The 10787-nt window shown below is 44.9% G+C and overlaps 1 protein-coding gene across 3 annotated transcripts in view; it reads left to right on the forward strand.

Moving 5' to 3' along the window:
- The window catches only part of LOC101581257 (NXPE family member 3-like), a 34091-nt gene that overhangs the window by 19532 nt on the left and 3772 nt on the right, over positions 1–10787 (forward strand). For all 3 annotated transcript variants that reach the window (XM_023714395.1, XM_023714393.1, XM_004630601.2), the window contains exons 2-5: positions 1060–1173; positions 4898–5622; positions 10037–10110; positions 10198–10410. In XM_023714395.1, the coding sequence (XP_023570163.1) occupies positions 1078–1173; positions 4898–5622; positions 10037–10110; positions 10198–10410 (1108 nt within the window). In that variant the 5' untranslated portion in view covers positions 1060–1077. The remainder of the gene's footprint in view (positions 1–1059; positions 1174–4897; positions 5623–10036; positions 10111–10197; positions 10411–10787) is intronic.

A 10787-nucleotide genomic window follows, 5' to 3' on the forward strand; every position in this document is an offset into this window, starting at 1 on the left:
CCACCTCTGAACTAAGGAAACATTCTGCTACTTTTTCCCCCCTCACGCCAGCATGTATTGTATGACTGAGCCATAACCATGTGCTGAAGGTTGCTCTTCTTTTTTATCCCTTCCTTCCTTTACTTTTTTCTCCCTCCTTTCCTTCTTCCTCTCTTTTCTCTTTTCCTTCCTTCCTTTTTTCTTTCTCTTTTTTCCTTTCCTCTCTTTCTCCTTCTTCCTCTCTTTTTTCTTTCTTTCCTCCTTCCTTCCTTCTTTCCTTCCTTCCTTCCTCTCTTTCTTTCATTCCGGACCTCACTATGTTGCACAGGATAGTATCAAACTCTTGGGCTCAAGCATCCCTCCTGCCTCAGCCTCCTTAGTACCTGAGTCTACAAGCTCATCTCAGTCCCTCATCTCAGCTAATGGGTCCGTTCTGCTTCTCGTACCCATTAGCTGGTCATGATTGTCTGGCCTCTGAGTGCTGATTTGTCCTCTCCCTACATAACAGTATTTTTCCATTTCAAACTTTCTAGAGCCATTTTCAGCTTCAGATCTGAGGGAACATTTGCTTCACAAATGACTTTCAAATCAGTGGCATTTGATGCACTCCATATGCATACTGGCTGATATGATCCTTTTGGGCCTGGATTTTTTTTCATCTGTGGGGCATTCTGGGGTAACATCCATGGGTGAGTGAGTAGTCTAACTCCACTCCACTGCACTGGTATGTTGATAACCTTCCCTTGCATGTTCACAGCAAATCATACATATAAAACATATTCAGTGGGTATTGAAGCACAAGGAAGCAACAGGTTGGGAGCTGAGCGCTCATCAGTGGTCTTGGAGAAATAATGTGATGAGTCACACAAATGTGGAGGGGTGCCCAGAAACTTGGAGGATCAATTATCAGGGTCTCTATCAGGGTGTGGCAGGGACTGGATGTTCTTTGTCCAGTAGAAGTCTGGATTATCCTGCTGAGCATAGCTCTGAATTATTTAATCATGAAGGAAATTATTCATGCATAAATTCTATGTTGGTGATTTATTATTGATCCTTGTATTTAAAAAATTCTTTCCCTAGGATCTGACCACATGCCAGATGTCTAATAAACAACCCCAGGCTTCCAAAAACTCATCTATCAAACAAGTCAAGTGGCACAAGATTGTGATTGTGGGGTTACTCGCTGCAAGTTGGGTATTTTTCTTCCTATTTATCTCTATCCACTCAGAGAACTAGTTACTTTTGTCTGGGAAATTCTTTTGTTCCTGCCTATAATCCAGAAGCAGAAGCCTTATGACAGCACAAACTCTTAGGGAATGAGTAAAGAGAACCCTGGTTGCATAAGAAATAATACCACTAACAACAAATTGAGTCACATCAACTTACAAACCTTCTGTGCAGCAAAGGAAACCACCAATCAAGTGAAGAAATAACCTAGAGAATAGGGAGAAAAAACTTTGCCAGTTACTCCTCAGACAAAGCTGAGGCTAATATCTAAGCTATACAAAGAACTAAGTAATTACCCCCCAATTTAAAGACCCAATTAAAAAAATGGGAATTTGAAATGAATAGACACTTCTCAGATGACGAGCTATAAGTGGCCAATGAATATATGAAAAAGGCTCAACAGTGCTGGCCATTTGAGAAATGTAAATTAAAACAAGACTGAGATTCTACCTCACTCCAGAAAGAAGGAGCATTGTCAAGAAGCCAACTCAGGGGCTGGTGAGATGGCTCAGTGGTCTAAAGCACCTACTTAGAACAAGTTTAGCAAAGCACAGGGACCACGGTTCAATCCCCCAGCACCACATGCCAGCCAGCCCCGCCCCCTAGTGGGCTGAGCTGGCCACACACACACACACACACACACACACACAAAAAAATAAAAAAATAAATAAAAAATAAAAAAGGATTAAGGCTGTCACTCCATGGAAAGGCTCTGTGGTCAATCCCCAGTACAGAAAAGGGAAGGGAGGGAGGGAGGAGCGAGTGAGCAGCCTGAGCAGATCGTATCAGGTAGGGGCTTTGGCTAAGAGAGATCTAAGCACTAGGCCGAAAGAGTTTGCTAGAAAAGACAGAAGCCTAAGCTGCCCATGCTCTCGCTTTCTCCAGGTTGTTCTGTTCCTGCTCTAGTACAAATGGCTCACTTCCAGTTTTAAAACTGACAAAGCCCCCGCCACCAATTCTTTGTCTCTAAGGATACCTGGTGTCCCTACCTAGGCACATATGTAGAAAATTCCTTTTCTCCTTGATTCTGTTCAAGGAAAGTTGTCATTTCTCAGAAGGGGGCTCATTTCTCAGAAAGGAGCTCTAGCAGGGATAAATAGGACAACAGAGCAAACTCAAAAGTAGAAGCCTGTGTGTTAACAAATGACAAATCACCATATAAAATTAAATTACAACTGGCCTCAACCTGAATTGCATTCATAGAATCCTTTTCTGGGTGTTAGGTCAAACTCTTCAATGTTTAGATAAGCTAAAGCTGTTGCTGTGACCCATTCTGGTGAGTCTTAGAATCTTTTCTTTCTTTTTTCCTCCTTTATACTTATTGTAGTGAAACACAAGTAACATAAAATTGATCATCTAACCCAGTTTAAGTGTACATTTCACTGACATTAGACATGTTTATAATTTTGCCAAGTCATCCCCAACTTCTGTCTCCATAACTCTTTTCAGCTTACAAAACTCAAATGTAGCTGTGGACAGCAATCACCCATCCCCTCCTCTGCTCGGGCCCTTTCAACCAACATTCTGCTTTGTATCTCTGATTTTGAATACTATACTGACCTCATGTAAGTGAGAGGTCATTCAGTATTTATTTGGGGGGACTGGTTTATTTCACCTAGTATCAGATCCATATTGGAGCATGTGTCCAAATTTTCTTCCATTTTTGGGCAGAATAAGAGTCAGTTCTATGGACATAACCACATTTTACTTATCCATTGACCTGTGGATGGATACTTGGCTGGCTTCTACAGTTTAGCTATCATGATTAATGCTGTGGGCAAGGAGGTCCACATATCTTTTTGCAACCCTGCGTTCCATTTTGGGGGTCTGTATGCCGAGTAGAATTATCAATGGTAATTCTATTTTTAACTTTTTAAGGAATGGCCACAGTGTTTTCCACTATGGCTGTATTATTTTAAATTCCTATCAATGGTGTACAGTTGCTCTAATCTTATTTTCTGTTGTTTTTGTAAATAATGCCATCCTTCTAATGACTATAAGGTATTACTTTGTGGTTTGAGTTCCATTTTTCTTTTTGTTTTGTTTTTTGAGACAAGGTCTCACTATGTAGTTCAAGCTGGCCTTGAACTCACTATAGGACCCATACTATGGAAATCATGTGCTGTCACAACGCTTCTGCTTCTGCCTCAAACTCATAGTGATCCTCCTGCCTCAGCCTCTTGGTACTGGGGTTACAGCTGGACACCACCATGCTCAGCTGTCTATGTGTTTCTAATAATGGGTGTTGAATATCATTTCATGTGGTTCTTGGCTACTAGTATATCTTGTTTAAAATATGTCTGTTGAAGCCCTTTGCCCACTTAAAAAATTATTTATTTATTTGGGATACAGTGTGTCATGCAGCTCAGACTTGTAGTGATCCTCCTGTCTCAGCCTCCCCAGTGCTGGGATTACAAGCATGTACCACCATGCCCAGTTTCAGTAGCTGGCACAGCTCACCTGGGGTTCCAGGGTTGGCACTTGCCAGGCAAGTATGAGGCCCTGAGTTTGATTCCTTGTACCAAAAAAAAAAAAAAAGCTCATTCACAAACTATATCAACAACTTGTAGGAGGTGATACAGATAATTCGATAATTCCAGCCTCCAGAGCCTTAACTAAGTGCAACTGAGATGGATTTCCACGGCCAGAGTGAAGGAAACACCGCATAACTCGTCTTCTTTGTGCCAGATCTTCCTTCCTTTATGCTTATCAAATATTTCTTCCTGCTTTTCTTGACTTTGTCTGGGAATCATACAGAGAAACACCTAGGTATTCCCTTTGCCTGGCCTGGATGTCACCTGGAAGTATCTAATAATCAGGACGAGGTTATCCAATGTTGGTTCTATGAAGAAAAGCTGGACAGGGGGAGGTCAAGATCCTTGATATTTGGGTGCAGTCAGGGAAAGGGTCAGACAGGAAGATGGATAAGTACACACACCCTAAAACTGGACTCTTTTCCCCGGGGACAAACTGCTAAGCATTTGTTTTTTGACTTGGAGCCATGTAGATACATTTCCCAGAAAGCGAGGCTGATGTAAGCTTTTGCTCTCTTGAAGCTTGAAGATCTTCTGGGAGCTGGAGAGAGCTAGAGTCAGAGTCCACTCCACACAGACTCTGCCTTTAATCTGTGCTTTTAGGCAGCTTTCTTTCCCTTCAGGTAGTCTTTTCTTGCAACTCTCCTATGTGCAGGCAAACCTGGGACTCTCCAGGTGCCTAATTCCACTGACTGCCCCTGGAGGGCTTCCAGCTCTTGGTGTGTACCCAAACTCCTCCTTCTAAGTCTAGGATGAGGTGGGGGGGGGGCAATTGGGAGAGGAAGGGGATTTCCTCTGGTTTTAGAGTTTAGAGAGAGAGGCCTGGGCAAGCGAGGGGTTGGGGGAGTGGCGCCAAGCCTAGACTGCCCTCTGGCAGTAGCAAGGATGTGTGCAGGTGGTGAGGCAAAAAAAAAAAAAAAAAAAAAAAAAAAACAGTGAGGGCCTCAAGTTCGTTCTGTGGGCTAAACGTGGAATGGGATCTGCAACTATGTAGGGTGCTTCCTGAGACTCCAGACTCTGGGCCAGAGGCAGCATAAGGCAGGCTCAGCATGGCCACCAGGCAAAGGGCAACTAAGCTTGGTGTTCTGAAATCTCTATCCCAGAAGGAAAATGGAGCAACGCACACCACTGACAGGTTCCTCTTTCTCTACCTACAGGTCTTGTACTTCAGTGTTTCTTGGCCTGACAGCACCATCCCTCGGCCCCCAGGGCCCCGTCCTGCGCACAAATCTTCCATCTTTCTCTCCAGGACACTTGCCAATCTGACTCATCTTCTGCACTGGCCTCTGACTCCGGAACATAGAGGAGGCATTTTGGCCTCCACCAGTCCCCTGACTTCCACCTACCACCTGAGGGGTCCTTCCCAGGCCAGCTACACCCTGGGAGGCTACCTGGAGGCTGTCCTTGTGGCCAGGGACCACCGGGGCCAACGCAAGACCCATGGCGGAGATCTGTTTCGGGCACAGCTAGTGGGTCCTTATCTGAGTGCAGGGGTCCCGGGGGTTGTCCAGGATCTGGAGAATGGCACATACCTCTTGTCCTTCCCCTTGCTTTGGGCTGGCAGGGCCGAGGTACAAGTGCGGCTGATCCACTCCAGCGAGGCAGTTGGGGTTCTGCAGAGAGTCTGGAGAGAAGAAGGGGCCACAGTCGATTTCATAGGCTATTTCCGGGGACCCACAGGATATGAAGAACATGTGGCCTGCAATGTAAACCCCTTGTTGTTTGGGGAGGAAGAAGCTATCTGTTACTACAAGGATGAAGATTCTGGTGAACTCTGGTTCTGTACCCAGCCCCTAACCCTGCCCTGTGATTCATTAGTAGGACATTCAGCTGGACATTACTGGAATGTGACCGCACCACATGAAGATGCCCTGTTGGCATGGTAAGAAACCCACAACCAACAGAACTGTTACTTGGGTTTTTTTTGTTGTTGTTGTTGTTGTTTTAATTGCAGTACCAGAGATTGAATCCAAGACCTTCACACTGAACTACAACCCCAGCCTTTAAAAAAAAAAATCTTATTTTGAGATAGAGTCCTCCTAGTTTGCTAAATTGCTCAGGCTGGGCCAGAACTTGCAGTCCTCCTGCCTCAACCTCCTAGAGTGCTGGAATTATAGATATGCTCCACCATGCCCAGTAGCTTTTCCTTTAAATTCCAGCAGGTGGAGTCTTACAAATTAGAGGGTCCCATATGTCACAAAGACACGCCAAAAAAGCTGTTTATGAACCAGAGTTATCTCTATTACACAGGAGGGCCGGGAGGGCTCAGAACCCAGCGAAGATTATCATTCAAAGTGTGGTGATCTCAGCAGCACTGAACAGGCCCAGAAGATACTATTCCACTTTCCCCTTGTGTCCTAGAATTAGAAATCCTGCCATTTGTGCAGCATAACTCTACAATGCATAGACATGCTTTTATGCTGTGACAATGGTTGAGTGGGAGAAGCTTGTAAGCAAGAGAAACGATGAGGTCATTACCTTGGTCATTCTTTACTCTCAGACTCTTAAATAAGGAAGACTCACTTTGCTGGAAAGAGAAAGAAAGAAACCTGGTATCATCAGAGATTCCTAACCCAAGCCTTCACTCTTGGTCTCTGTGATTTTATTATTATTATTGTTATTATTATTATTATTATTATTATTATTAATCTTTTATAAGACAGGGTTGCATTATGTAGCCCAGGATGGCCTTGAAATTACTTTGTAGCCCAGGCTGGCCTTGAACTCATGGGAATCCTCCTGTCTCAGACCCCCGAATGCTGGAATTTCAGGTGTATACCATCACACCTCGCTATTTTTTTTGAGGGGGTGAGGAGTACCAGGGATTGAAGTCAGGACATTGCATTTTCCAGGCCAGTACTTATGCCACTGAGCTATCCCTCCAGCTCATCTCTTTATATCTATTAAACCCTTTCTGAGTACCTGTGTCAGGTGTTCTGGCTTGATCTGAAATAGACCCAGAAGTCTTGTGTACTTGGAAGGTGATCGGGGTGCTGTACCCATCCATGGACTCATCCAGTGAGTGCAGTCCCTGCCTGGGCTGTTAGCAGATGGAGCTGGTGGCGGTTCGCTGGGGTGTGGCCTGGAATGGTGTGTTCTCATCTACATTCTCCCTTCTCTTTCTCTCTCTGCTTTCTGGCTGCCACGGGCTGAGCACCTTGTCCTCTGCTGTGCCCCTCTGCCACCCCTCTCTGCCTTGGACTCAGCTGCCAGATGACTGAAATCACAAGATAAACCTCTGCTTTGTATTGTGGGTATTGGGCATTGTGTCCCCGTGATGAGAAAGTGACCAAGACACCAGTCCCATCCTAAGTGCTTGCGATACACAGTAGCATCCCTGCCTTCTTCAAGTATTCATGGTGGTGCACAGCTTTTCTATACATTCAGTGTAATGTGTGACTCTGGTCAGCAGGAAACAAACCCATGGCTCAATACAGGAGGCAGAAGGCGTGTCATGTGGAGGTAGAGCCATGTGCCTCTGGGCCAGGGTTACTTGAGTTTGAAGCCTTGCCCTTGTGGTACTGTCAGTTGCCATTTAGATCATCTTTGATTACTCAGGTTTAAGGAATTTAACCTTTCTGTACCTCAAGGTTTTTTGTTTTTGAAGGGGATGATAACAATGCCCATGTTGTAGTTACTCTGGGGAATAAATGAGTCCAGTGGATATAAAGTACTTAAAATAGAAGGTGCACAGTGGACTTTGTTAGCATTTATGGTCTTAGCCTGTAACCCTTGAACGCCTTCTTATTCTGCTGTCTCACTCTGGCCTGGCCATGCTGCTGGAGACCCTGAGGCTGGGAGAAGGTGGGAAGCGGCCCAGTTCTGCAGCAGCTAACAGCAACAAACAGATAACCTCAAGTATGGTGAACATGCATCAGATAGGAATTTGACATCCCAGAGGTAACTGTTGTCTTTACATGAACTGTAATCCAATTGTGAAGATTTCCAAGGCCATGGGGCTGGGGAGATAGCTCAGCAGCATAAGTGCCTGCCTGGCGAGCACAAGGTCCTGAGTTCAATCCCTAGTATTGAAAAAAAAAAAAAAGATTTCTGTGGCCAAGTAGGTAGGGAGGGGAGCCTGCTCGACCATCAGGAGTCCTTCTCTAGTCCTCTGTCCGCACTGCTCACCTCAGCGTACCCCCTGTCCAAGCCTGTGTGGCTTGGAGGCTCTGGGTGGACAGGCTCCTCCCTGTCAATCTGTTAAGCTGCCCTATAAAGAGAAGGGATGATAAACAATAAACATAACAGTAGGTGAGTTACACAGAATATCAAGAGATGTGTGACACAGAAAACTTAAAAATATAAAGAAGGAGCCCAGGGTGCTGGTACATGTCGATCATCCAAGCACTCTGAGAGGCTCAGGCAGGAGGATTGTAAGTTTGAGCCCAACCAGGACAACAATGAGACACTATATGAAATTTTTTTAATGAGCTAGGCATGTAGTTTAGTGCAAATGCCCTGGGGTATTATATTATATTACACTATTATATATACATATATATGTATATATATAACTTTATATAAATGAGCATATTTATAAATGGAGAGGGAGAGAATGACTCCAACTCTGGGTATGAAGGTGCACCCCACCACTGAGAGGCTGAGGCAGGAGGATTGCAAGTTCCAACTCAACCTGAGCAAACCAGTGACTTGTGAGACTGTCTCAAAATTTTTAAAAACTTTTTTTTTTTGGTACCGGGAATTGAACTCAGGAACTTGCAGCAACTTGTGCCACTGAACTATCTTGGCCCTTAGAAATAATTTTAAAGGGCTGAAGCTGTAACTCATTGCAAAGGCCCTGGGTTCAATTCCCAGTACTGAGACCAAAAATAATGGAGGGAAAATTAGGAATGAGCCTGATGGGCAGGTTATGGAAGCCTCAGGGAGACTGAGAGGATGAGGGTCCTCGGTGAGGAGGCGAGAGATGAGATGCCTTGGACTCAAGTTGCAGTGGTCAAGGTATATATAACGCGGCCCATTCCTGGATGGATTCTAAAGGCAGAGACCACTGAATTACCTGAGAGACAAAATGTGGAATGTGCCAGCGAGAAAGAAGGAAGGAGAGAGAGAGGAAGGAAGGAGCCAGAGAGAGGGAAAGAGAGACAGATTTAGAACTTACAGATGTTCCCATTTGTCTTCCTGAAAGAGTAAAGTTGAGGGGCCAGGGAGATGGCTCAGTAGAATAAGCGCTTCCCTGGCAAGCACAAGGACCTGAGTTCAATCCCCGGTTCCACCAAAAAAAAAAAAAAAAAAAAAAAAGAGTAAAGTTGCCATCAGCTGAAACGGGACAAACTATAGGTGAGGCAGGTGGGGGCAGAGACTGGGGGTCTAGGTGATCATGTACAGACGTTGTACAGATATGCTGAGCAGACATTTAGGTACAAAAGTCTGGAATTAGGCAGAGGAGGTAGGAAACTCAACTGGAGCAGACTTGGTGAGACCGAGGAGAGCTAAGACTTCTTACAAAAGGCTCCAGCATCTTTTTTGTATTGTGTGTATGGTAGTTCTTATTGTTTTTGTTGTTTTGAGACAGGATCTCACTATGGAGTTTAGGCTGGCCTCAAGCTTACAAATACCTTCCTGCTTCAGCCTCCCAAGTGCTGGGATTACATGTGTGCACCACCATGCCCAGCTGTGTTTTACTTTTCTATACTTTATAATGCTTTGAAGGTGTGAGGCCTTGTAGACCTGGGAGGAAATGCCTCAGACCGGACTGTACCAAGGACTTTGCCCAGACCTGCTGTTGTTGTTGTCATCATCGTCCTCCTCCTCATTCTGGGAATTGAACTCAGGACTTTGCACTTGCCAGGCAGGTGCTTATGCCGCTCACAAATTGTCTTTTCAGTGAGAATTATTTTTTGTTCTGTTGATTTAATCCTACTTACCTCAAACCTAAATCCTTGCTTTGCAGTTTAGGCTGGACTTGAACTCGCCATGTAGCCCAGGCTGACCTTAAACTCTCAGCAATTCTCCTGCCTCAGCCTCCTGAGTGCTGGTATTAAAGGTGTGTTGCCACCACACTTGGTTTTCTGGATATGTTTTTAAACAATTCTGCCTTCTGCACTCATGATTGCGTGAGACAATAATAATAATAATAATAATAATAATAATAATAAATGCTCAAACAGTAGCTTCCCAACCCCTCTCTCCCTCCCAAGCCCTGTCTTCAAGATTCTTGATATTAGAAAAGAAGGCTTTGAGTTTGAGAACTTCCTTTCTTCCAAGAACCCCTGCTTGGCCTCAGTCTGAGAGTCCTGCTCACACACTTCCAGTTTTACCAATTGGCTTCTCTTTAGGAATCTGACAGACAAGGTCCTCCCTCAGGGTATTGGCCCAGTCCACGTATCCAAGGAAAGCAACAGGAACCTGGGTAAGTAGCACTGGGGCTTGAAGAATGGGCAGCATTCATTTCAGGACTGAAACAGCCTCCTCTGCACCCAGTGTTGCTCTGTTGCAGTTCTGTCTCCTGAACAACCGTGCTACCCTGGGATCCCAAACCCGAAGCCTTCTGGCTTCTACCACAGAAATGTGTGGCACTCTCTGGCCTGCTCCAGCCGTTCCTTCCCCACAGCCGACAGCATCCTGGGCTGCCTGGCCGGCCGCATTGTCCACATGATGGGGGACTCCACGCTCCGGCAGTGGTGGGAGTATCTGCGTGACACTGTGCCCTGTGAGTACTGAGTATTCTACTCCCCCGCTAGACCTAAGAGAACAAGAGGAGAAATAGGGCTGAAAGAAACTAGAACATTATACCAGTGGGGCAGAATGTGGATTGGATTTCATGAGACTGATATGATTCGGAACAGGGGAGAGGCTGGAAAGCAAGGTGCTCAGAGTATGCAGGATCCCAGCTATGAAGTATACTACTGGGGGCTTGTAAAAATGAGAGAACAGCTGAATATACAACCATGGCTGGAACTGAGCATTTGTTGGGGAGATGTAGAATGGTTAGAATTCAAGGGAAATGGAATTTAAGAGAAATAAAGATTTAGTGGTTAAGTTTTAAGGCAGCATTTTTTTCCCAATTTATTTTTATTTATTTTTTTT

The sequence above is a fragment of the Octodon degus genome, unplaced genomic scaffold, assembly GCF_000260255.1.
Source record: "Octodon degus isolate 3935 unplaced genomic scaffold, OctDeg1.0 scaffold00035, whole genome shotgun sequence".
In the NCBI taxonomy this organism is placed as follows: Eukaryota; Metazoa; Chordata; class Mammalia; order Rodentia; family Octodontidae; genus Octodon; species Octodon degus.